Source organism: Manis pentadactyla, chromosome 3 (genome assembly GCF_030020395.1).
Source record: "Manis pentadactyla isolate mManPen7 chromosome 3, mManPen7.hap1, whole genome shotgun sequence".
Classification (NCBI taxonomy): domain Eukaryota; kingdom Metazoa; phylum Chordata; class Mammalia; order Pholidota; family Manidae; genus Manis; species Manis pentadactyla.
In genome coordinates this window covers 99,538,934-99,565,972 of record NC_080021.1, presented here as the reverse complement: position 1 = coordinate 99,565,972, position 27,039 = coordinate 99,538,934, and the positions used below count along the sequence as shown (strand labels likewise).

The 27,039-nt window shown below is 36.0% G+C and overlaps 1 protein-coding gene across 10 annotated transcripts in view; it reads left to right on the top strand.

The window, feature by feature from the left end:
* Nucleotides 1-27,039, top strand: part of UPF2 (UPF2 regulator of nonsense mediated mRNA decay) — a 185,345-nt gene that overhangs the window by 49,436 nt on the left and 108,870 nt on the right. For all 10 annotated transcript variants that reach the window (XM_036908120.2, XM_057498192.1, XM_057498191.1 and 7 more), the window contains 4 exons: nt 295-455; nt 12,277-12,474; nt 24,433-24,582; nt 25,681-25,784. In XM_036908120.2, the coding sequence (XP_036764015.2) occupies nt 295-455; nt 12,277-12,474; nt 24,433-24,582; nt 25,681-25,784 (613 nt within the window). The remainder of the gene's footprint in view (nt 1-294; nt 456-12,276; nt 12,475-24,432; nt 24,583-25,680; nt 25,785-27,039) is intronic.

Here is a 27,039-nt window from a genome sequence, read left to right as displayed (position 1 = left end):
TTTTAGTTTATTTAGTGGTATATTGTAAAATTTTATAATTCTGCAGACATGATTATTAATCACTTCATAATCTTTAAAGAACCAATGTTAAAGCTTAATTGCTTTGAATTTGATCAAATTTAAATTTTCAGATACATCCTGAGTATATTAATAAAAATAGGTTGTTGAAGAAGATCATGCTAGTAATAAGCCTCTGTGATAAAGTCAAATTTTATGGAGCATTTCATAATTTAATAATACATGATCACATTTGTTTTGATAAGATTATCAGGTTATTTCATCATTTGTTTGTAGGCGTATTCTGCATTCTAAAGGGGAGCTAAGTGAAGATAGACATAAACAGTATGAGGAGTTTGCTATGTCTTATCAGAAGCTGCTGGCAAATTCTCAATCCTTAGCAGACCTTTTGGATGAAAATATGCCAGATCTTCCTCAAGACAAACCAACACCAGAAGGTAAGATATCCTTAAATACAAAGGTTCTGATTTTTTAGTAAGCACTATCACTTATCTTTAGTCTTGTCAGCTGTGTATTACTGAAAATTTAAGTTTTAAAAATGCTTTAAAATTTTTTTTGAAGAAGTAGTATTAAGACCAAATGACCTTGAAAAGCTACTACTTGAAATGCTCTTCTGAATGGAAATGGCTTTGCACTTAGAGAATAATAATGAACTCATATGATGTTATGGTGAGTTTATTCAAGTTCTTTTGTAATAGGTACCCTTGGGTTATATTCATCAGGGGTCTGTCTTTAACCCAAACTTGGTTATAGGAAGATTCACTCGAAGATAGGGAATAAGGTAGATGGACCTTTGGGGTTCTCTTATTTCTACATTTACCCTTAATTTTAATCTGTCTTGTGATGGATGACATACTGTCTTCGATTGTTATTTATAACTATAACTTGCAATTTTGCAAGGTAAAGTTTGTCATTTTTTGAGATGAATTGATTTCCATATTACTTCAAAGATGTTTTGAATTTCCTTTTTGTTTTTTATTCTTAGAGGGAAGAATGACTTTATTGAAATAAAGCATGGTTGTCCATTTGACCCTTGAAAAACACAGGGGATAGCCCAGTTCAAATTCCACATACAAATTTTTTTTTTGTTATCCTTAATGTACAATTACTTGAACAACATTATGGTTACTAGACTTCCCTTATTATCGAGTCCCCCCTACATACCCCATTACAGTCACTGTCCATCAGCATAGTGAGATGCTATAGAGTCATTACTTGTCTTCTCTGTATATACTGCCTTGCCTGTGTCCCGCCCCCCGCTACATTATATGTGCTAATCATAATGCCCCGTTTCCCCCATATGCCTCCCTTCCCACTCATCCTCCCCAGTCCCTTTCCCTTTGGTAACTATTAGTCCATTCTTGGGTTCTGTGAGTCTGCTGCTGTTTTGTTCCTTCTGTTTTTGCTTTGTTCTTATACTCCACAGATGAATGAAATCATTTGGTACTTGTCTTTCTCTGCCTGGCTTATTCCACTGAGCATAATACCCTCTAGCTCCATTGCAAATGGTAGGATTTGTTTTCTTCTTATGGCCGAATAATATTCCATTGTGTATATGTACCACATCTTCTTTATCCATTCATCTACTGATGGACACTTAGGTTGCTTCCATTTCTTGGCTATTGTAAGTAGTGCTGCAATAAACATAAGGGTGAATATGTCTTTTTCAAACTGGGATGCTGCATTCTTAGGGTAAATTCCTAGGAGTGGGATTCCTGGGTCAAATGGTATTTCTATTTTGAGTTTTTTGAGGAACCTCCATATTGCTTTCCACAATGGTTGAACTAATTTACATTCCCACCAGCAGTGTAGGAGGGTTCCCCTTTCTCCACATCCTCTCCAACATTTGTCATTGTTTGTCTTTTGGATGGTGGCCATCCTAACTGGTATGAGATGGTATCTCGTTGTGGTTTTAGTTGCATTTCTGTTGATTAGCAATGTGGAGCATCTTTTCATGTGCCTCTTGGCTATCTGAATTTCTTCTTTGGAGAAGTGTCTGTTCAGATCCTCTGCCCATTTTTTAATTGGGTTATTTGCTTTTTGTTTGTTGAGGTGTGTGAGCTCTTTAGATAATTTGGATGTCAACCCCTTATCAGATATGTCATTTACAAATATATTCTCCCATACTGTAGGATGTCTTTTTGTTCTACTGATGGTATCCTTTGTCATACAGAAGCTTTTTAGTTTGATATAGTCCCACTTGTTCATTTTTGCTTTTGCTTCCCTTACCCGGGGTGATATGTTCATGAAAAAGTTGCTCATGTTTATGTCCAAGAGATTTTTGCCTATATTTTTTTCTAAGAGTTTTATGGTTTCATGACTTACATTCAGGTCTTTGATCCGTTTTGAGTTTACTTTTGTGAATGGGGTTAGATAATAATCCAGTTTCATTCTCTTACATGTAACCATCCAGTTTTGCCAACACCAGTTCTTGAATAGGCTGTCGTTTCCCCATTGTGTATCCATGGCTCCTTTATCATATATTAATTGACCATATATGCTTGGGTTTATATCTGGACTCTCTATTCTGTTCCACTGTCTATGGGTCTGTTCTTGTGCCAGTACCAAATTGTCTTGATTACTGTGGCTTTACAGTAGAGCTTGAAGTCAGGGAGCATAATTCCCCCTGCTTTATTCTTCCTTTTCAGGATTGCTTTGGCTATTCAGGGCTTTTGTTTTTCCATATGAATTGTAGAACTATTTGCTCTAGTTCATTGAAGAATGCTGTAGGTATTTTCATAGGGATTGCATTGAATCTGTAGATTGCTTTAGGCAGGATGGCCATTTTGATAATATTAATTTTTCCTAGCCAAGAGCATGGGATGAATTTCCATTTATTAGTGTCCTCTTTAATTTCTCTTAAGAGTGTCCCATAGTTTTCAGGGTATAGGCCTTTCACTTCCTTGGTTGATTTTATCCCTAGGTATTTTATTCTTTTTGATGCAATTGTGAATGGAATTGTTTTCCTGATTTCTCTTTCTGCTAGTTCATTATTAGTGTATAGGAATGCAACAGATTTCTGTGTATTAATTTTGTATCCCGCAACTTTGCTGAATTCAGATATTAGGTCTAGTAGTTTTGGAGTGGATTCTTTACTGTTTTTTTATGTACAATGTCATATCATCTGCAAACAGGGACAGTTTGCCTTCTTCCTTGCCAATCTGGATGCCTTTTATTTCTTTGTGTTACCTGATTGCTGTGGCTAGGACCTCCAGACCTATGTTGAATAAAAGTGGGGAGAGTGGGCATCCTTGTCTTGTTCCTCATCTTATACAAAAAGCTTTCAGCTTCTCGCTGTTAAGTATAATGTTCGTTGTGGGTTTGTTATATATGGCCTTTATTATGCTGAGGTACTTTCCCTCTATACCCATTTTGTTGAGAGTTTTTATCATGAATGGATGTTGCATTTTGTCGAATGCTTTTTCAGCATCTATGGAGATGATCATGTGGTTTTTGTCCTTCTTTTTGTTGATGTAGTTGATGATGTTGATGTATTTTCAAATGTTGTACCATCCTTGCATCCCTGGGATGAATCCCACTTGATCATGATGGATGACCTTTTTGATGTGTTTTTGAATTCGGTTTGCTAATATTTTATTGAGTATTTTTGCATCTATGTTCATCAGGGATATTGGTCTGTAATTTTCTTTTTTTGTGGGGTGTTTGCCTGGTTTTCATATTAGCACTTATAAATTTTTAATTGACAGGACTTAACTACTAATATGCACTGTTGCCTGTAAGCCTTACTGATAACATAAACATTAAGACATATTTTGAATGTTAGTATTATCGACTATATTCTTACAATGAAGGTACAGAACAGGAATATTTTTTTAACTTCCAAATTTCCAAATTTTTCATTTTCCACAAAATTTTCCAATATATCTATTGAAAAAAATTGATAAATAAGTTGACCTATTCAGTTCAAATTTGTGTTTTTCAAGCGTTCAATTGTATCATCTATAAAGTGGCTAAATGATAGATTCTCCGTTTCTAGGAAATGTTGCTATATTTTCCGTATCAGTTGAAACTTGAAAAATAATATCTCATATTTTGAGTGATATTCTGAGGATGATCTGGGCATGCCAAGTATTACATTGAAACTTGCATATGACCCAGTCCTTTGGTGAGAAGAATACATTCTGCTAAATTTCTTCCTTCCCATCCTCTCAAAGAAAAATAATGTTCAACATCATTAGTAATCATGAAAACATAAAGAGCAACTTGCATTATAAAAATACTCATAGCAATGTTTCTTCTTTGACTCATTTACTGAGTGTTGTTAATTGCCATGTATTTCTGATTATTTCAATTTTCTTTCTTGTATTAATTTCTATCTTCACCCTTTTTTGATCAGAAATGATGTTTTTTGTGATATCTAGCAATTAAAAATTTTCATGACTTGCTTTATATTCTATTAGGCATCTATCATGGAAAATTCTTCATATATACTTTATTTTATTATGATATCATTAATATACAGTCACATGAGCAATATTGTGGTTCCTAGATTCCCCCCATTATCAAGTTCCCACCAGATACCCCATTTCAGTCACTGTCCATCAGCATACTAAGGTGCTATAGAGTCACTACTTGTCTTCTCTGTGCTAAACTGCCTTCCCCGTGCCCCTCTCTACATTGTGTGTGCTAATCATTTAGCTTCCTTTTTGATTGTAACTTTGTAGGGCTCCTGATATATTACTGTAACCTGTCACACCAACTACTTGATAAAATAATTGTGTATATGTTAGGTAACTAAGTGTTAATAAGTTATTAAATTTAAAGCTGTCTGGCAATCCTGTTTACTTAAAAATCTTGAGTGAAATATTTGTGAAGTACCCTTTTATAATACAAGAAGGCATTTTGTATTTCTCAATAAGAAATACCTATTGCATAGTGTGAATGCTTTTATTTTACTATGTCTATATATAATATGCATATTTCTAAGTTTTGTATCTCTTAAGCAGTGAACCTCAAACTTACTAAATTTTTAAAGGAAGATGAACCATGGAATTTGCATTTTGGTTGAATTTGGTTGGTTTCTCAGAACTTCCTTAATATATTGTGTTTAAGAATTTAAATCTTTTTGTAGTGTTTTATATCCTTTGATATTGATTTATTTGGTATATCTACTGAAATTTAAGCTAGTTTTTCTTTTAATGTTAAATGACTTTAAAAATATTTTCAGGCATTTTCCATAGATAGTAGATAATAACAAAATTCTGTCATAATTTTTATAAGGTATTTTTACCAGGTATAGAATTTTAAGGTGAGAAATTTTTTCTTTCAGTACTTGAAAGATGTTGCTGCATTGTGTTCTAGCTTGCTGAGCTTATAGTGAGAAAGCTGCTATCATTATTGTATTCTTTACATAGTGTGTATTTTTTCTCTTTTTGCTTTAAAATTTCTTCATTATCACTGATTTTAAGCAGCTGAAGTGTGATGTGGGTTGATGTAGTTTTCTTTATTATGCTTGGAGTTTATTGGATTTGTTGAATGTGTTGGTTTATAATTTTCATCAAATATGGAAAATCTTGACCCTTATTTCTTTTTCTTTTTATTTATTTTTTTATTAAGGTATTATTGATATACCCTCTTATGACGGTTTCACATGAAAACACAGTGTGGTTACTACATTTACCCATGCCACATTGCAGTCACTGTCCATCAGTGTAGTAAGATGCCACAAAGTCCCTAGTTGTTTTCTCTGTGCTACACTGTCTTCCCCGTGACCCCACACACACCATGTGCAATAATCATAATACCCCTCAATCCCCTTCTCCCTCCCTCCCCACCCGCCCTCCCCAACCCCTCCCCCTTTGGTCATCTCTAGTCCTGTCTTGGAGTTTGTGAATCTGCTGCTGTTTTGTTCTTCAGTTTTGCTTTGTTGTTATACTCCACAAATGAGGGAAATCATTTGGCACTTGTCTTTCTCTTCCTGGCTTTCTTCACTGAGCATAATATCCTCCAGCTCCATCCATGTTGTTGCAAATAGTAGGATTTGTTTCTTTCTTATGGCTGAATAGTATTCCATTGTGTATATGTACCACTTCTTCTTTATCCCTATCCATTCATCTACTGATGGACACTTAGGTTGCTTCCATATCTTGGCTATTGTAAATAGTGCTGTGATAAACATAGGGGTGCATCTGTCTTTTTTGAATCTGAGAACATGTATTCTTTGGGTAAATGCCAAGGAGTGGGATTCCAGGGTCAAATGGTATTTCTATTTTTAATTTTTTGAGGAACCTCCATGTTGCTTTCCACAATGGTTGAACTAGGTTACATTCCCACCAGCAGTGTAGGATCCTTTCTCCACATCCTTGCCAGCATTTGTTGTTCTTAGTCTTTTCGATACTGGCCATCCTAATTGACCCTTATATCTTCAAAGATATATAGTTTTCCCTCTCCCCTCTTCTATGGAGATTCAATTAAAACTATATAACATGGTTTAAAGTTGTCCTTTTTATTCTTCAATGTTTTTTATCTGTGTTTTGTATTGGATAATTTCTATTGCTGTGTCTTCTAATTAGTCTTTCCTTTTATTTATATCTAATGTACTGTTAATCTCATGTAGAGATGTATTTATCTCAGAAAGTTTGTTACATATTTTCATGGTTTCAAACATGATCAGTATATCTTCTGTCTTGGGTATATGTAGTATAGTTATAATAATAATAATATACTAGATATATTATAGTATAGTTATAATAATATACTATATATTATAAAAATATAATAGATTTTATCATTTTTGTCATTTCTGCATTGGTTTTAATATATGATCTCCTCTACATCTCTGGTAATTTTTCTTCTTTGCATACCCGATCATGTTTCACTGGATGTGTGCTGGATAGTTAGTGTTCTTAGAAATATCATTGAACTTTCTTTGGGGGCACAGTTGAAGTTAGTTGGGAACAGTTTCATCCTTTCCAGGCTTCTTTTGTCAGTGAGATTAGAGCAACCATTATCCTAGTACAAATTTTCCTATTACTGCAGCAGTATCCTGTACTCTACGTGATTGCCCATGAGTTAGAAGATTTCTGAGTAGTTATCTTCCTAGTGTCACCTGTTCCCTCACCTGTTGGGGCTGATCAGTATTAGGCTGAATATTCAAGGTTAACCACTGAAGATATTTGAGTCCTGTCTCTGTGCTGCTCTCTCCTCTCTGGTACTCTGTTCTGCCAAAGCTAGCTACCTGGGCTTGAGTCTTGCCAGGCCCTTAGTTCTGTGATCCTAACTTCATGGAGATTGCTGGGTTTAGCCCGGCTGTCCTTACTTGGGTTATGACCTGTAAAATCTTACCAGGCAGTAAGCTAGGGCACTAGTAGGGGTTAGATTTTTGTTTCCTCTCAGGAATCACTTTCCTGTGCTTCCTCATGTCCAGTGTTTGAAAGTTGTTGTATTATATTGTTTGCCTGTTTTTTTTTTTTCATTATTGGTACTTTACCTTGACCTGGGGAGAACTACAGTTTTCCATGATCAGAGTATCTCTTCACCTCACAGAAATAAGATCACATATACTATTCCGCATCTACTCCATTTAACAATCCATCTTAAAGTGTCTTTTTATCTTAGTCTATATCAATCCCTCTAATTCTGTTAAACTGTTGCATAGTAGTATCCCAGTATAATTGTGCTATAGTTCATTTACCTTGTTGTCTGTAGGTAGATGTTTAAGTTATTTGTAGTTCTTAGCTGTTACAGTCACTGCTATAATAAAATTTTGGTTACCTATGGCTTTTTGGAAGCATTTTAGTATTTCAGGGATGAATTCATAGAAGTAGAATTCCTAGATTAAAACGGCATATGCATTTAAAATTTCAATATGTAATGACAAATTTTCTTCCAAAGAAGCTTACATGCCACTAAGTATATGAGAGTGTTTCCTTACACTTACTGTATTGCAGTTTTTTATTTTTGTGTTCTGAATAATGTTGAACAGTATTTTTTAAGTTGATTGGCTATTTTATTTATATATTCTATGCCTTGTGTCATATTGGTTTGAATTCTTTACTCCTTAAAAAAAAATCAAATAGATACCTATTTTTAAATTGAGTTTTAAAAACACTTGCATGTTAAGGAAATTATTCTTTTTCGTGTGTATTGCAAATATTCACCCCCCCCCCCCCAATTTTCTATTGCTTTTTGACTTCATAGCCTTTTTTTTTGCCTCTTGGAGGATGATTGAAAAAAAAAATTTAGTTACTATGCAAATATGTTATTTTTCAGGTATGCAAAATTACTCATGCACATTATAGAGTAGGAAGTGAAATGGAATGGTATTTCCATCCCATTCTCCATGATAACCATCTTTAACAGTTTTTATATGTGTCTAAGCTTTTTTTAATACAAGTATGTGGTGTTTCCATTCCATTCTCCACTGTTACCATCGTTAACAGTTTGATATGTATCTGTCTAGACTTTTTTAAGATAAGTATCTATATATAGCTTTACTAACATATAGGATGTTATAATGTGTGACTTCCTTTTTTCTTTCAATAATGTATTTTTAAGAGCTTTCTAAGTCAGTTCAGGTACATGTGCTTCATTCCTCATAACATTTGATTCATATTACATTGTATGTGTGCAGTTTGTCAGCCCCTATCAATAAATATTTTAGATTTTTTTCCAGTTTTGCTCTTACAAACAGTGCTACAGTGAACAGCCTTGTAAACCTTTTTTTTAATTAAAGTATCATTGACATACAATCTTATGCTCAGTTTCATGTGAGCAACATTGTGGTTACTGCATTCCCCCCTATTATCAAGTCTCCATTACACCCATTACAGTCACTGTCCATCAGCACAGTAAGATGCTATAGAGTCACTAGTTGTCTTCTCTGTGCTATACTTCCTTCCCCGTGGCCCCCCCCATATTATGTATGCTAATCATAATGCCCCTTAATCCCCTATCCCTCCGTTTCCACTCACCCTTCCCTTTGGTAACCGGTAGTCCATTCTTGGGTTCTGTGAGTCTGCTACTGTTTTGTTCCTTCAGTTTTTTCTTTGTTCTTATACTCCACAGATGAGTGAAATCATTTGGCACTTGTCTTTCTCTGCCTGGCTTATTTCACTGAGCGTAATACCCTCTAGCTCTATCCATGTTGTTGCAAATGGTAGGATTTGTTTTCTTCTTATGGCTGAATAATATTCCATCGTGTATATGTACCACATCTTCTTTAACCATTCATCTACTGATGGACACTTAGGTTGCTTCCATTTCTTGGCTATTGTAAATAGTGCTGCAATAAACATAGGAGTGCATATGTCTTTTTGAATCTGTGATCTTGTTTTCTTTGGATAAATTCTGAGGAGTGGAATTTCTGGGTCAAATGGTATTTCTATTTTTAGATTTTTGAGGAACCTCCATATTGCTTTCCACAAGGGTTGAACTAATTTACATTCCCACCAACAGTGTAGGAGGGTTCATCTTTCTCCGCATCCTTGCCAGCATTTAATGTTGCTTGTCTTTTGGATGTTGGCCATCCTAACTGGTGTGAGGTGATATCTCATTGTGGTTTTACTTTGCATTTCTCTGATGATTAGCAATGTAGAGCATCTTTTAATGTGCCTGTTGGCCATCTGAATTTCTTTGGAGAAATGTCTGTTCAGATCCTCTGCCCATTTTTTAATTGGATTATTTACTTTTTGTTTGTTGAGGTGCATGAGCTCTTTATATATTTTGGATGTCAACCCCTTATGGGGTATGTCATTTATCAATATATTCTCCCGTACGGTAGGATGCCTTTTGTTCAATTGATGATGTCCTTTGCTGTACAGAAGCTTTTCAGCTTGATATAGTCGCACTTGTTCATTTTTGCTTTTGTTTCCCTTACCCGAGGAGATGCGTTCAGGAAAAAGTTGCTCATGTTTATAATTCAAGAAATTTTTGCTTATGTTTTCTTCTAAGAGTTTTATGGTTTCATGTCTTACATTCAGGTTTTTGATCTATTTCAAGTTTACTTTTGTGTATGGAGTTAGACAGTAGTCCAGTTTGATTCTCTTACATGTAGCTGTCCAGTTTTGCCAACACCAGTTGTTGAAGAGGCTCATTTCCCCATTGTATATCCATGGCTCCTTTATCATATATTAATTGGCCACATATGCTTGGGTTTTTATCTGGGTTTTCCATTCTGTTCCACTGATCTGTGGGTCTGTTCTTGTGCCAGAACCAAATTGTCTTGATTACTGTGGCTTTGTAGTAGAGCTTGAAGTTGGAGAGAGTAATCCCCTTCACTTTATTCTCCCTTCTCTGGATTGCTTTGGCTATTCAAGGTCTTTTGTGGTTCCATATGAATTTTAGAAGGACTCTAGTTCATTGAAGAATGCTGTTGGTATTTTCATAGGAATTGCATTGAATCTGTAGATTGCTTTAGGCAGGATGGCCATTTTGACAATATTAATTCTTCCTACTCAAGAGTATAGGATGTATTTCTATTTATTAGTGTCCTCTTTATTATCTCTTGAGTGTCTTGTAATTTTCAGGGTATAGGTCTTTCACTTCCTTGGTTGGGTTTATTCCTAGGTATTTTATTCTTTTTGATGGGATGGTGAATGAAATTGTTTCCCTGATTTCTCTTTCTGCTAGTTCATAGTTAGTGTATAGGAATGCAACAGATTTCTGTGTATGAATTTTGTATCCTGCAACTTTGCTGAATTCAGATATTAGGTCTAGTAATTTTGGAGTGGATTCTTTAGGGTTTTTTATGTACAGTATGTCACCTGCAAACAGTGACAATTTAACTTCTTCCTTACCAATCTGTATGCCTTTTATTTCTTTGTGTTGTCTGGTTGTCATGAACAGCCTTGTAAATCTTAGGTCACATTTTCTGTTGTTTCTGAACTATAGATTCCTAGAAGTAATCTTGTGTGATCACAGATTATGCTTATTTTAAATATGGGTAGATACTGACAGATTATATTCTCTAATGCTATATCATATAATTTGTACTCTAGTTAAGATATGAGAATGCTTACTTCCTTACTGTCTTGTCAACATTTGGTATCAATCAATCTTTTAAATATAGTCTAATGGGTCCAAGTGATAAATGTTTGTGTTATTTAACATTACCCTGATTAGTACTGAGGTTAAGGATCTTTTCATAAACTGTTTTGCTTACCTGTTTAGAGGCTTTATCCGTTTTCTACTGGAATTGTTTTTTTATTTGTGAGCATTATAGTACATTATGGATATTAGTTCCTTTGTATAAATATTGCCAGTATTATGTTCTGGTTTGTCCTTTGCTTTTATGTTTTTCTTTAAACAGAAGCTGTAAACTTATGAGTCTTCTAATTTATGAAGGTATGGGTTTAGTGTCATGATTTTAAATACATTTGTTATAAGGCACATACAAGTAATAAATAAGAGAGAGCCAGCATTTTGTTTTGTGTGCTGTTCTTGTTTTCCCTAAATTACTTTCAATTAATAATTAATTTTTTAGGGTTATTTTTAATTTGCATGATCATTTTCCTATCTGCACTTCTAGTTTGGAGAGAAGCACTGTGAGGATAGATACATTTATGAATGGCCTCATGATCGTGAAATAGGAAATTACTTACTTCTAATGTTCTGAGTTTTAGAATCTGTAGTTGCGTGTAAAGGTAGACTGTGTGTGTGTGTGTGTGTGTGTGTTTGAACACACAAATATATACATGGTTTTCCATGCTGTACTGAAATATCTATATATTCCTTCATCTTTTCTCCCTTTTCCAGTTATTTACCAATGGACCACTTTTGGCAGTCTGCCTTATACCAAGTGTTATACCAAAAAGAGGGATGCTTCTTAATTAAGCTTTTATGGTCTACTTGCAAGGATAACTGTGATATAAGTGGTATAGAGGGTTGGGAGTTGTTCAAAAAAAGGTTTCGTGGGACTTTAAGCTGCATGTGTTAGAAATGGTCAGGCTTATATATTATTTTGGTTTTTAGTTTCGTGAATGAGGGCCTTATATATTAAATGGCTACTTAATCTCTTATTAACTGCTTAAAACATTTAAGAGAGAAGCATCTTTATCCTGTGTTGTCCTCTATACTGTCCTGATTTGAGCTTTACTTAAAAAACTGTTTTTAAGTTGATGTTAAAGATGGTTATATGAACAGTCCAGAATACCTATCAATTGAAGAAGATTTTTTAAATTGAAACATTCAAGATTTATTAGTTGTAGAATTGAAAATATAGAATATCTTGTCATGTTTAACTTGGAACCATGCTAAACTTGGAACGATTTTAATTCTCTGTGATTTATTTTGTTGTAGAGCATGGGCCTGGAATTGATATATTTACACCTGGTAAACCTGGAGAATATGACTTGGAAGGTGGTATATGGGAAGATGAAGATGCTCGAAATTTTTATGAGAATCTCATTGATTTGAAAGCTTTTGTTCCAGCCATCTTGTTTAAAGATAATGAAAAAAGTTGTCAAACTAAAGAGTCCAACAAAGATGATTCCAAAGGTAAATTCTAGGGAAAAACTTTTACATTAGTGCAATCAAAATTACTTTAAAAATAGTATTTGTAAAAACATTTTGTTTTAGTTACTAGTTTTGTAATATGAACATTGAATCATTTGGTTGAGTAAATGACAGAATAATATGGAATAGAGCATGAAAGGGTGACATTCACTCAGCAGTGCCAAAACACTTAAGTTAATGTGAAATAATTTTGAAAAAAATTTTTTGTAATATAATGAGTTTATGTGAGGTCTTGGTAAGGTCTAAATTTTCCCCAGTTGGAGCATTAGGAAAAGTGTTAGCTCTTTGCCTGTAATGCTTTTTCTAGGTTAGGTATCCCAAACTCTTTGTGAGGAAGCATTACTTCAGAGAAATCAGAAGCTTTGAGACCATTAGTAGAGTAGGAGATCCTGAATACTAGTCACACCATGTTTTCTAAAGGGAATTCTGCCGAACTATGGAAAAGGAGATGGAAGGGCATGACAATGTGGTGAACAGAGATTTGGAGAAATTGCAGATAATTTTTTGAAAAATGACCTTTCATATTCTGCTACATTGATTAGGAATAATTTGAAAATTAAAAAGAATAATAGCTGACAATTTTTTTTTAACAGTGACTTTGTGCCAAACATCATTTTGGCACTTTATATTATAAATAATCCATTTAATCCTCATCATAACCCTGTGAGGCAGCTACTGATGTTATTCCTGTTTTTCAGATGAGGAAACCATGGCATAAAGAAAGTCACTCAGAACTAAGTAATTTATATAGTTAATAGGTGGTAGGTCCAAAATTTAAGCTCTATTGATTTATGATTTGTGTTCGTAATTACTGTGTTACTCTGCTTTTCAAGTTATGTTAATATTAGTAATTCTTATGCCTTGTACTAAAATTAGGAAATGGTATACTTTTCTTTTGATGTTCAAGTATTAATAATACATACTTTGAAAACATCCCATGATTCCTGTATCCCTTAAACACTCTCTCCCTGTTCTGCCCTTGACCCAGTCCCAGGCAGCTAACAGTCTGCATTTTGTGTCTGGGTTTATCTCTTTTGAGTATTTCACATAACTGGAATCATATGTGTGATCTTTTGTGTCTGACTTCTTTCCCTCAGCATCATGTTTTGGAGGTCAGTCCACATTGTGCACTTACCAGTACTTCATTTCTTTTTATGGCTGAATTGTATTCCATTGTGTGTGTGTGTACCGCATTTGTTTATGCATTCACCTGTTGATGGACTTTTGGTTTGTTGCCACATTTTGGTTATTGTAAATAATGCTGCTATAAGTAGGTACTTGTTTGAGTCCCTGTTTTCAATCTGTTGGGTTTACACTTAGGAGTGGAATTGTGGGGTTATATAATATTTCTGTGTTTAACTTTTCGAGGACCTACCTGCTAATGTTTTCCACAGCAGCTGAAAGTTTTACATTTCTGCTAGCAACATAGAAGAGTTACATTTTCTCCAGATCCTCGTCCCCACTTAAGTGCTGGATTTTCTTCTTGATTATATAGCCATCCTAGTGAATGTGAAGTGGTACCTCATTGTGGTTTTGATTACATTTTTGTAATGACTAGTGATGTTGAACATCTTTTCATGTGTGTTGGCAATTTGCATAGCTTCTTTGGAGAAATGTCTGTTTAAGTCCCTTGTCCGTATTTTATTTGGGTTTTCTTCTTATTGTAATAAGAATTTTTATGTATTCTGGGTTCTAGATCCTTATCAGATATATGATTTACAAATATTTTTTTCCCAGTCTAAAGATGTCTTTTTACTTACTTGATAATGTCTTTTGATGCACAGAAGTGTAAGTGTGTGTGTTTAAATGTCGACTTCATTTTTTAGAGTAGTTTTAGGTTCACAGCACAACTAAGTGCAAAGTACATATTTCCCTTACATTCCCTATCCCCACACAGGCACAGCTCCCCACTATCAATATCCCCCTCCACGGTGGTACATTTGTTATAATCATTGAACCTCAATACATCATTATCACTGAAACACAAAAGTTGTTAACTTAAAAATTTTTTAGAAAGGTTTAATTTTGTTTTTTTTTCCCTTACATATATAGATATATATATTGGATGGGGATGAAGCAGTGCTGGTTAGGATACCAATTAGAAGAAGAATAGTAGTTTGTTTTTGTAATAGTATTCAGAATCTAAGGTAAATCTCACTGAACTTTAAAATTATGCTGTTTTTGTAAAAAGGTAGTGGGATGACAGCACCTTACAAAAGGCCCTGGGGTACTTTGAAAATATTGAAACCTCTTGGTTGATATCTCAAAGATACTCTTACCTTAAAAAATTTTACTTTCTATAAAGAATGGTATTTAAATAATTCAAATATTTTTAAAAGTATAGAGAATAATATATATAAAATATTTGTATTTGGAAATGAGTTCCAAGTTTTAAAAAGGTATCATAGAGACACTTGAAGCTCCAGTTAGGACTAGCTTCTAAAACATGGGTCACCTTAACATTAATGATTTGAAAATTTTAAGGATTTGAAAAATTTGTGTGAGTTCAGTCATGGTCAAGGTTTTTCATATCCTGAAAGTTTAACTTAACTTGAGGAATACTGATATTTATTTCTCTTTTAGGAAGTGGGTATGGAGTCTCCACCTCTCTTATGAGACAGTGTAGGAGTGCCGTGGGTGAGATAGATGGCAGCATGGCATCTGTGGGCTTCTAGTCACACTGGTGGAGAGTAGCCAGGGACTCAAGAGTTGCAGTTGGAAGTTGAGTGACATAAAGGGACTGCAGGAAAAGTACAGAGTGCTGTGGTAGTTAGGAGAGCAAAGCCAACTCATGTGGTTGGAGACCAGATGAAATCTATCTAGAAATGGATAGACCTTTTGGACAGAGTTTGAATCATGGCTTAGATTTTGACAAGAGACGTTAGGGTGGACCTTCTAGATAGTGAGAATGGCATGGAAAAAAAAGCCACAGAAGCTGGAAATGATCAGGTATGTTTGGAGAGGAAGTGAAGATCAGGTAATTCCTTTTGTCTTTATAGAAGATGTAATAAATTAGGAAAGTGGTCAGATTCAAGATGGCGGCGAGAGGTGAGACAGAGAACTCCTCCCAAAACCACAGATAGTGTGAAAATATAGTTAATACAACTAACCCTAAAACAGCAACAGGAAAGAAGGCTGCACCAAAATGCATACAGACCTCATGAACAGAGCAGACCTCATGAAACAGGGTAACATATGAAAGCCTTGATCTGGTGGGACACAAGCCCTTCCCCCACCTCAGCTCACCGGCAGGAGGAAGAGAAACGGAGCTGGGACTGCTGAACACCTAGCCCTGGAGATCTGCTTTGCAAGCAGAAACCTACATTGTGTGGTGTTCTGGAGGATGGGTCAGGCGGAGAGCTTGAAAGACTGAGATTCTGGCCGTTTGTGGAGGACAGGGATTCACATGGGGCCGCTCTGGGACAGAGGAAAGGCAGTCTGACAGGCTTCCTAGCAGTGAGAGGGCTAGGGAGGGTTTGCATGGAGCTTCCTATGAAGGAGAAGGGGTAGGTGAACAAGGTTGTTGGGCACACTCTGCCCAGCGAGTTGGGAACTTTGAGGAGCTTCAGGCATTGCATCCCCCTGGCTGCCTACTCAGCTCCGAGGCCCTCCACTGTGACATGCAGCCTGCTGCGCCTTCCTCCTGGCCTGCCGGCACCTGCTTGCAAACCGGCAGTCACCACACTGGCATCAGGCCAGCCAGAGGCCGTGCCTGCAACAGGTAGAGATGCCAAGCATAGAGGCTTACACCTGTGCACTCGGCCCACTAGCTCTCATACTGGAGACAGACACTGCAGCCAGGAATCAGGAAACAGCTCTTTCCTGCACGAAGGCACCAGTGCCGCTCCCCTACGTCCCACAACCTCAATCCAGGGCCTGAGCAGCTCCAGAGACTGGAGCTTCTGGGCACTAGAGCACACCACATAGAGCTATGAAACATCAAAGGAACCTGGTTCAGACCAAAATATCACAAACCCCAGAAAAAGGACCAAATGAAACTGAACTCACCAATCTTCCTGAAAGAGAGTTCAAAATAAAAATCATAAACATGCTCACGGAGGTACAGAAAAATATTCAGGAACTCAGTGATAAATTTAAGATGGAGGTTCAGTCATTAAGAAATTCCATATCTGAAATGAAACATACAATGGAGGGATTTAAAAGCAGATTAGATGTAGTAGAAGAGACGGTAAATGGGACAGAAATTAGAGAAGAGGAATACAAAGAAGCTGAGGCACAGAAAGAAAAAAAAATCTCTAAGAATGAAAGAATATTGAGAGAACTGTGAGACCAATCCAAATGGAACAGTATTCACATTATAGGGGTACCAGAAGAAGAAGAAAGAGAGAAAGGGATAGAAAGTGTTATTGAGGAGGTAATTGGCTGAAAATTTCCCCAATCTGGGAAAGGAGATAGTCTCTCAAGCCATGGAGGTGAACAGATCGCCCAATACAAGGGACCCAAGGAAGACAACATCAAGATATATAATAATTAAAATGGCAAAGTTCAAGGATAAAGACAGATTTTTAAAAACAGCTAGAGAGAGAAAAAGGTCACCTACAAAGGAAAACCCATCAGGCTATCAGATTTCTCAACATGAACCTTACAGGCCAGAAGGGAGTGAAATGTTATATTTAATGCAATGAAGCAGAAGAGCCTCAAACCATGAATACTCTACCCAGCAAGGTTATTTAAATTTGAAGGAAGGATTAAACAATTTTCAGATAAGCAAAAGCGGAGAGAATTTACCTCTCACAAACCACCTCTACAGTGCATTTTGGAGGGACTCCTATAGATGGAAGTATTCCTAAGGCTAAATAGATGTCACCCAAGGGATAGACAAAGAATACAGAATATAATTCATAACATACAAAGAATGGAGGAGGAAGAAAAAGGAGGAAAAAAATAGAATCTATAAGTTGTGTTTGTAATAGCATACAAAGTGAGTTAAATTAGACTGTTAGATAGTAAGGGAATTATCTTGAACCTTCTCTTTGGTAGCTATGAATGTAAAGCCTGCAATGACAATAAGTACATACCTATTGATTATCACCCTAAATGTAAATAGTCTGAATGCACCAATCAAAAGACATGGAGTCACTGAATGGTTAAAAAAACAAGACCCATCTATATGCTGCCTACAGGAGGGAGACTCACTTCAAACCCAAAGACATACACAGACTGAAGTGAAGGGATGGAAAAAGATACTTCATGCAAGTAATAGGGAGAAAAAAGCAGGAGTTGCAGTACTTGTATCAGACAAAATAGACTTCCAAACAAAGAAAGTAATAAGAGACAAAGAAGGACATTACATAATGATAAAGGGCTCAGTCCAACAAGAGGATATAACTATTATAAATATCTTTGCACCCAACACAGGATCACCTACAAATGTGAAACAAATAGTAACAGAATTAAACAGGGAAATAGAATGCAATACTTGCATTTTAGGAGACTTCAACATACCACTCACTCCAAAGGGCTAATTAACCAGACAGAAAATAAGTACAGAAACAGAGGAACTGAACAACGTATTAGAACAGATGGACCTAATGGACATCTACAGAACACTTCATCCAAAAGCAACAGGATACACGTTCTTCTCAAGTGCACATGGAACATTTTCAAGAATAGATCATATACTAGGCCGCAAAAAGAGCCTCAGTAAATTAAAAAAGATTGAAATTGTACCAACTAGCTTCTCAGATCACAAAGGTATGAAACTAGAAATAAATTACACAAAGAAAATGAGAAAGCCCACAAACACATGGAGACTCAATAACATGCTCCTAAATAATTAATGGATCAATGACCTAATAAAAACAGAGATCAAGCAATATATGGAGACAAATGACAACGACAATTAAACACCACAAAATCTGTTGGACGCAGTGAAGGCCGTGCTAAGAGGAAAGTATATTGCAATACAACCCTACCTCAGGAAAGAAGAACAATCCCAAATGAACTGTCTAAATTCACAATTAATGAAACTAGAAAAGGAAGAATAAATGGGGCCCAAAGTCAGTAGAAGGAGGGACATAATAAAGATTAGAGCATAAATAAATAAAATCGACAACAATAAAACAATAGAAAGAATCAATGAAAGGAAGAGCTGGTTCTTTGAGAAAATAAACAAAATAGATAAACCCCTAGCCAGACTTATCAAGAAAAAAAGAGAGTCTACACACAACAGAAATAGAAATGAGAAGGAAAAATCACTATGGACACCACAGAAATACAAAGAATTATGAGACAATACTATGAAAAATTATATGCTAACAAATTGAATAACCTAGAAGAAATGGACAACTCGCTAGAAAAATACAACCTTCCAAGGCTGACCTGGGAAGAAACAGAAAATTTTAATAGACCAATTACCAGCAAGGAAATTGAATTCGTAATCAAAAAACTACCTAAGAGGACTTGGTGAAGGGGGGAGTCTAGTAAACATAATGTACTTCATGTAATTGTAGATTAATGACAACAAAATGAATAAAATAAAATAAGAACAAATCTCCTGGACTAGATGGTTTCATTGCAGAATTTTATCAAACATTTAGTGAAGACCTAATACCCAAACTCCTTAAAGTTTTCCAAAAAGTAGAAGAGGAAGGAATATTCCCAAACTCATTCTACGAGGCCAACATCACTCTAATACCAAAATCAGGCTAAGACCCCACAAAAAAAGAAAATTACAGACCAGTATCCCTGATGAACATAGATGCAAAAATACTCTACAAAATATTAGCAAACTGAATTAAAAAGCATATCAAAAAGATCATCCATCATGATCAAGTGGGATTCATCCCAGGGATGCAAGGATGATACAACATTTGAAAATTCATCATCTTCATCCACCACATCAAAAAAAAGGCCAAAAACCGCACGATCTTCTCCATAGATGCTGAAAAAACATTCAACAAAATTCATCATCCATTCATGATAAAAACTCTCAACAAAATGGGTATAAAAGCCAAGTATCTTAACATAATAAAGGCCATATATGACAAAACCACAGCCAACATTATACTTAACAGTGAGAAGCTGAAAGCTTTTCCTTTAAGATTGGAAACAAGACAAGGATGCCCACTCTCCCCACTTTTATTCAACATAGTCTGGAGGTCCTAACAGCAATCAGACAACACAAAGAAATAAAAGGCATCCAGATTGGCAAGGAAGAAGTCAAACTGTCCCTGTTTGCAGATAATGTGATATTGTACACAAAAAACCCTAAAGAATCCACTCCAAAACTACTAGATCTAATACCTGAATTCAGCAAAGTTGCAGGATATAAAATTAATACACAGAAATCTGTTGCATTCCTATACACTAACAATGAACTAGTAGAAAGAGAAATCAGGAAAACAATTCCATTCACAATTGCATCAGAAGAATAAAATACCTAGGAATAAACCTAACCAAGGAAGTGAAAGACCTATTCTCTGGAAACTACAAGACACTCATGAGAGAAATTAAAGAGGGTTCCAATAAATGGAAATACATCCAGTGCTCATGCAAAGAAAGAATTAATATTGTCAAAGTGGCCATTCTGCCTAAAGCAATCTACAGATTCAGTGCAGTCCCTATCAAAATACCAACAGCATTCTTCAATGAACTAGAGCAAATAGTTCTAAAATTTATATGAAACAAAAAAAGACCCCGAATAGGCAAAGCAATCCTGAGAAGGAAGAGTACAGCAGGGGAATGACGCTCCCTGACCTCAAGCTCTACTCCAAACCACAGTCATCAAGACAGTTTGGTACTGGCACAGAAACAGACCCATAGACCAGTGGAACAGACTAGAGAGCCCAGATATAAACCCAAGCATATATCATCAATTAAAATACAATAAAGGAGCCATGGATATACAATGGGGAATTGACAGCCTCTTCAACAGCTGGTGTTGGCAAAACTGGACAGCTACATTTAAGAGAATGAAACTGGGTTATTGTCAAACCCCATAGACAAAGGTAAACTCAAAATGGATCAAAGACCTGAATGTAAGTCATGAAGCCATACAACTCTTAGGAAAAAACAGCTAAAAATCTCTTGGACATAAACATGATGAGCAAGTTTTTCATGAACATATCTCTGTGGGCAAGGGAAGCAAAAACATAAATGAACAAGTGGGACTACATCAGTCAAAAAAGCTTCTGTACAGCAAAGGACACCATCAATTGAACAAAAAGACTTCCTACAGTATGGGAGAATGTATTCATAAATGACATATCCGATAAGGGGTTGGCATCCAAATTATATAAAGAGCTCACACACCTCAATATACAAAAAGAAAATAATCCAATTAAAAAATGGGCAGAGGATCTGAACAGACAGTTCTCCAAAGAAGAAATTTAGATGGCCAACAGGCACATGAAAAGATGCTCCACATCGCTAATCATCAGAGAAATGCAAACTAAAACCACCATGAGATATCACCTCACACCAGTTAGGATGGCCGTCATCCAGAAGATAAACAACACAAATGTTGGTGAGGATGTGGAGAAAGGGGAACCCTCCTATACTGCTCTGGGGAATGTAGATTAGTTCAGCCATTGTGGGAAGCAGTATGGAGGTTCCTCAAAAAACTCAAAATAGAAATACCATTTGACCCATGAATACCACTCCTAGGAATTTACCCTAAGAATTCAGCAGCCCTTTTTGAAAAAGACATATGCACCCCTATGTTTATTGCAGCACTATTTACAATAGCCAAGATATGGAAGCAACCTAAGTGTCCATCAGTAGATGAATGGGTAAGGAAGAGGTGGTTCATACATACAGTGGAATACTATTCAGCCATAAGAAGAAAACAAATCCTACCATTTGCAACAACATGAATGGAGCTGGAGGGTTTTATGCTCTGTGAAATAAGCCAGGCAGAGAAAGAGAAGTATCAAATGATTTCACTCATCTCTGGAGTATAAGAACAAAGTAAAAACTGAAGGAGCAAAACAGCAGCCAACTCACAGAACCCAAGAATGGACTAACAGTTATGAAAGGAAAGGGACTGTGGAAGATGGTTGGGAAGGGAGGGATAAGGGGAAAAGGGGGTATTATGATTAGCAGACATAATGTGGGTGGGTGGGGCATGGGGAAGGCTGTACAACACAGAGAAGGCAAGTAGTGACTCTATAGCATCTTACTATGTTGATGGACAATGACTGTAATGGGGTATGTGGTGGGGACTTTATAATAGGGGGAGTACAGTAACTATAATGTTGCTCATGTAATTGTATATTAGTAATACCAAAAGAAAAAAAATTTAGGAAAGTGCTGAAAAATTGATATGGACTGTCTTGTTGTAGACTGTGCATAGCATTTAGAACAAGTTAATATGATGTAGATATGATCAATAAGCAGCTTTTTGCTCTACAAAGGTTATTCTGTCAAAGTTTGTCCGTAATGAACTCAGTCTTCCACTGCATTGCCTTCTATATGCAAACTGTTGAGCTTTCCTACAGATGATGAGTTAGACAGGTTGATAACTATAAATCTATGATCACCTACCTCACCCTAGTCCTCGGCACTGCTTGGAAACTTATCAGCATTTTCGTCTTCAACTGCTCTCCCACTGTCTACTCTCATGCCGTAAGGCACTTGTATTCTTTCTCCAGTTATCATTCTACTTCTGTCTTTAGCAGGTCATGCCTCATACAGCACTTCACAAAGAAGACAGAAGCCATCTGACAGAACTCTCTCAACATTGTGCCTCTCTTTATTTATATATCTGTCTGCCTTCGCCTTTGTAGAAGAGTGTCTCTTCCCTAGTGATGAGGTGAAAGGCCACCCTTTGTCAAAGGCCTGCCCATCTGAGTCTTGTCTCCCTGTTTCTCCTGGGCCCCGTGCAATCCGTTATTCCCTTCCGGTATCTTTAATATCAATCAATCTCTGTCTCTTTCTCTCTCGCACTGCTGGATCCTTACCTCAGTACTCAACATGTTGTCATCTTTGAAAAACAAAACAGAATAAATAAAACAAGCAAAGTGAATACTCCCAAAATTCCCTGGGTCTCCCATCCCTTTGCAGCTGCTGTCCTGTCTCTTTTTTAAGCAGTCCTTGTGAAAGAAGTGGCTATATGTAAATTCTTCACTTTCTTACCTCATTTTCTGGTCCATTCCATTCTAGCTCTAACTCCCATCTCTTTTTGCCAAAGTTACCAGTCACTTTCGTGTTGCTTTATTTCATGGACAGTTTCCAGTCTTTGTCTCATTTGAGCTCTCAAACCATTCAGTTTATTACTTCCTTCCTGCAACATTTATTTCCCATGGCTTCTGTGGTACTAAACCCTCCTGATTTTTTTTTCTACTTAACCTTGGGCTTCCACTTTCACTTGCTTTTTTAAATGTCAGTGTTTCTTAGGGTCAGATGGAAGAAGAGGGAGTAATCAGTTTAGTAATTAAGCCTAGCTAATCCAATCTTTGAAATGTGTCAGTTCTTTTCTTTTTACTGGTACTTATCTAAGCTATATCACCTCTTAACCTGGGCCTCTATATAATACCTTCTACGTGGCTGACCTGATTTTGCCTTTGCTCTCTTTATGCATTCTAAGAAATTAAATTTACTCTCCTGCCTAGTATCTTTTAATGGCTTTAATTTATTTGGGATGTAATATAAACTTGCTAACTTACCTCTTGGGACCTGCATAGTTTGGTCAGTTCTTCGTCTCCTATTTCTGTTAGCATATTACCCTTAATTTTTTCTTTTTAGTCTCTGGAGCAGGCCAGTCTTCTTGCCTCATAGCCTTCATACATTGCTCTGTTTTTCCCTTGGAACCCCTTCCTCACCATCCCACTTGACTCCCTCATGCTAATATATTAGTTTAATTTCCTCAAATTGTACATTTTTTGAGAGCAAAGTTCACATTTTAAGCTTGTTCTGAGTATGTAATAGCTAATCAGGAAGTGTTGGTTTTTTAACATCCAGACAACAGGGAGCACTGGAGAGTAGTGGGTGCTTCCCATGGGTAAGTATTTTTTGCCTGATGGAAAGTTGTATCCTTGGTGCTTAGAACAATACTTAGCAGGGAGTAGGAATTTAAGTGTTAGTTGAATGAAAGGATGAGTGAGTGAGAAAATAATAGTCTTTCTCCATTTAGAGGTTCTCCATTTAGAGGCAGTAAAACCAATCCATTCTAATTAGAGCTTTGATTCTCCCAAATATGATAATGGCATCATGTATCAATAAAACACTTCTGCTTTCAGTGCAGAAATTATGAGGTTAGAGAATGTAAAAGAAGATGAGGCTAAGAAATACAGTAAATTCAGCCACTGATACTGTAACTACCAGTCCAAGCATAAGTTCTTGAACTCGGGTTTTTTTTGTTTTTGTTTTTTTCTGAAAATTAAAAAATTTTTTTCTACTTCTGAAAATTTTCAGTTTCAGTTGTTGAAAGCAGGTGCACTTCCTGTTTCTTTTTTATACTTCTTATAAATAGCCTTTTACCATTTCCTGGCCACTGTCCTTTGTTTTATCATATATTTTTGGTTTTCTCTAACACCTGACATCCAACATAATAAGGATGTTTATCTCCTGCTTGTAACTCAGCAAAGGTAAAGTTAAAGATAAAATCTTAACTCATCTTGGAGTCTGAGACCCTCCTTAATCTGAGTACACTTTATCTAGATAATCAACTTGATTTCCCCCTCATCTTTACTACAGATCCTCATGTCATGTATCTCTCTATCTATCCATCTGTCCATCCATCTATCCCTTCAGTAAACAGACAGCATCCAGAAGCCAAAAAGTTAACGGTCTTTGTTCTCAGTAAGCATAATATATGTTATAAAATCTGAATATATTAAATTTATACTTGGTTTTGTTGGCAGGCATATATATCTAGATTGTAAGACAAATGATAAGATTTTGTAAATCGTTGTCTATTTTTTGCAGCAGGATTTCAATATGACTTCTAATTCAAAGATACTCATTCTTTGTTCTCAGAGGCAAAAGAACCTAAAGATAATAAAGAGGTATCAAATCCTGATGATTTGGAACTTGAGTTGGAGAACCTAGAAATTAATGATGACACCTTGGAGTTAGAGGGTGGAGATGAAGCTGAAGATCTTACAAAGAAACTTCTTGATGAGCAAGGTAAGCTCTATTTTCCCCCAAATTATAATTTTTGATTCATTTTTATACTGAAACTTCATGCCTAAGAATATGGATCTTTACTCTTTAATTCCCTGTTTCCCTGTAGTTTCCAGGCCATCACTTTTTTTAGAGTTTGATTTAGAATAGAAACACACATCCCATATTATGTGACTACAAGTTTTAGTGGTTTTCTATTTCTAAATTCTACATATCTTAATAGGTATTCTTACACTTTGCTCTACTTCCCTGCTTGTCCTGAATTTATTTTAATTCCGATATGTAATCTTAACATAAGTGTATTTGAAAGTTACTCTAAAATGGCTGAGAGATAAGGACAATTAGCATGTCAGTTCATCTGTGATAATTTTATCTGTCTTTATAACTGAGTAATATTTTGTAGTTAGTAGTAAAAATACTACATTAACTATTTCCTAAATACTTCCATTTAAGTTTCTGTATTAGTTAGGATACTTTATTAGGAGGCTACCTTTTAGTCAGTATTGCTTTTCTCTCTATTGGCTTCATTGTTTCCTATGGCAGATCCACTTTATTTTCCATGTCATGAAGGGAGAGCAGGTATGGCTGGGGTCTGCACCAGGCTAGTGACATCAAAGGAAAAGAGAGCTTCTCTCCCACCATTTTGTATATAAGAGTTGCGGAAGGACTTGGCTAGAGCTGTGTCACGCTTACCGGTGGCCAGGAGGACTGGTGGTGTGCTGTGTTTTGGCAGTCCCTTCTCTGTCAGAATCCTGCGGATTGCCTTCAGAGGCCAGCCATTAGAGTGCTGTTAATTGAAGACATTGGGGAAGGGATGCTTAGCAGATAAAAGTCACATAAAACTTACATTTAAGATTTTGTGTCCAATGTAAAACTTTGACTTTTTATTGTCAATATCTGAAGAACTAGTGACTTGGGGTTATGATTCTACAGATACCCAAACTTCTTAGGGTAATATCTCAAAAAATACTTCATTTTTTTTTTTCATGACTAAGAAAAGCTCTATATTGTCTATTTCCCAAGTAATTTATAGTTGGATGTTTTTGTTCTTATATTATCTCTGTGTTCTTTTAACCTATTTAAAAACTGCTTTTATGTTAGAACAAGAGGATGAAGAAGCCAGCACTGGATCTCATCTCAAGCTCATAGTAGATGCCTTCCTCCAACAGTTGCCTAACTGTGTCAACCGAGACCTGATAGACAAGGTATGATTGTCTATGTAACTTTAAGCAAGCACATAGACCTTGTAGGATAGCTCTATTAGCAAAAGTGTTGTGCTTTGGAGACTCTTTTAGCCATAGAATAACCCATTTCTTCAGTTGGAATCTTACATGAGAATCCAAAATAAACACATAAAATTGGAGACAATTCATAGATAATTCTGTGTAGGGGTGGAATTGTTTCTAGACTCTTGTTGGGTTGACATAACACACCTTCACATACAGACCCTACCATTTAGAAAATACTGTTTTAGACTAGAAGTTCTTAAAGTCTCCTCTGTAGATTCCTGGTGTCTTTTGAGGCACTTTCAGGGGATCTGTAAGGTCAAAATGATTTTCCATACTAAGGTTTTTTCCCCCCTTTTCACTGTTCTGAGATTTGCAGAAATGATAGGTAAAGCTGCTGGTATCTTAGCACAAATCTAGATGCAATGGTAGCAAACTGTTCTAGTAACCACTGTATCTTCACAGCTTTGCATTTGCAATTTAAAGAATAGTGCCACTTTCACTTAAGAATCCCCAGGTGAATCCATAAAAATAAGTCATTTTATTTTATTTTAACCTTTGAGTACACGTCCTTAAATCTAACAAAATGGGAAGGACGTATAAAGCACTTCTGTTGTCTCAAGGTTGTCTTGAGAAGAGCCACTTGTGTGATTGAGTTGCAAGCTGAACTAGTTGCTTTTTTCATAGAATACTGATTTTACTTGGACGGATGAGCATACTAGTATTTTTCTAACATGAACAAGATGAGCTTCTCACTTCAAGGAAAGCAATCGAACATATTTATTACCAAGAAACACATTTGAGGTTTCAACAAAAATTAAAAATTTGGAAAGCTTATGTCCATCCCTATAGGGTTTGGCAGCCTTACAGTTCTTTTCTGAAATGACTTTATTGAGTTTTCTGATAAGATTGGTGGTGATATTAAATAAAGTAATTTTTAAATATTATGTATGTGTATGAAAGATCTACGTAGCTCAGTGAACCATTGTTGTTAAGTGACCAATACACAGTGTTTACAAAATCTTACATGGTGCTAGAGATCCACTCAGAGTGCAAGACCAAGGGATTTTGATCTGATAGCATAAGAGCTTCACTGATTCAGTTTCAGATTCCGTATTACAACCAATCCTTAAGAAACCACTTTTTAAGTGGTGGTATAGTATCAAAGAATATCTACAGTTACTGCAAAGGATATTAAAATACACCTCCCTTTTGCATCTACATATCTATGTGA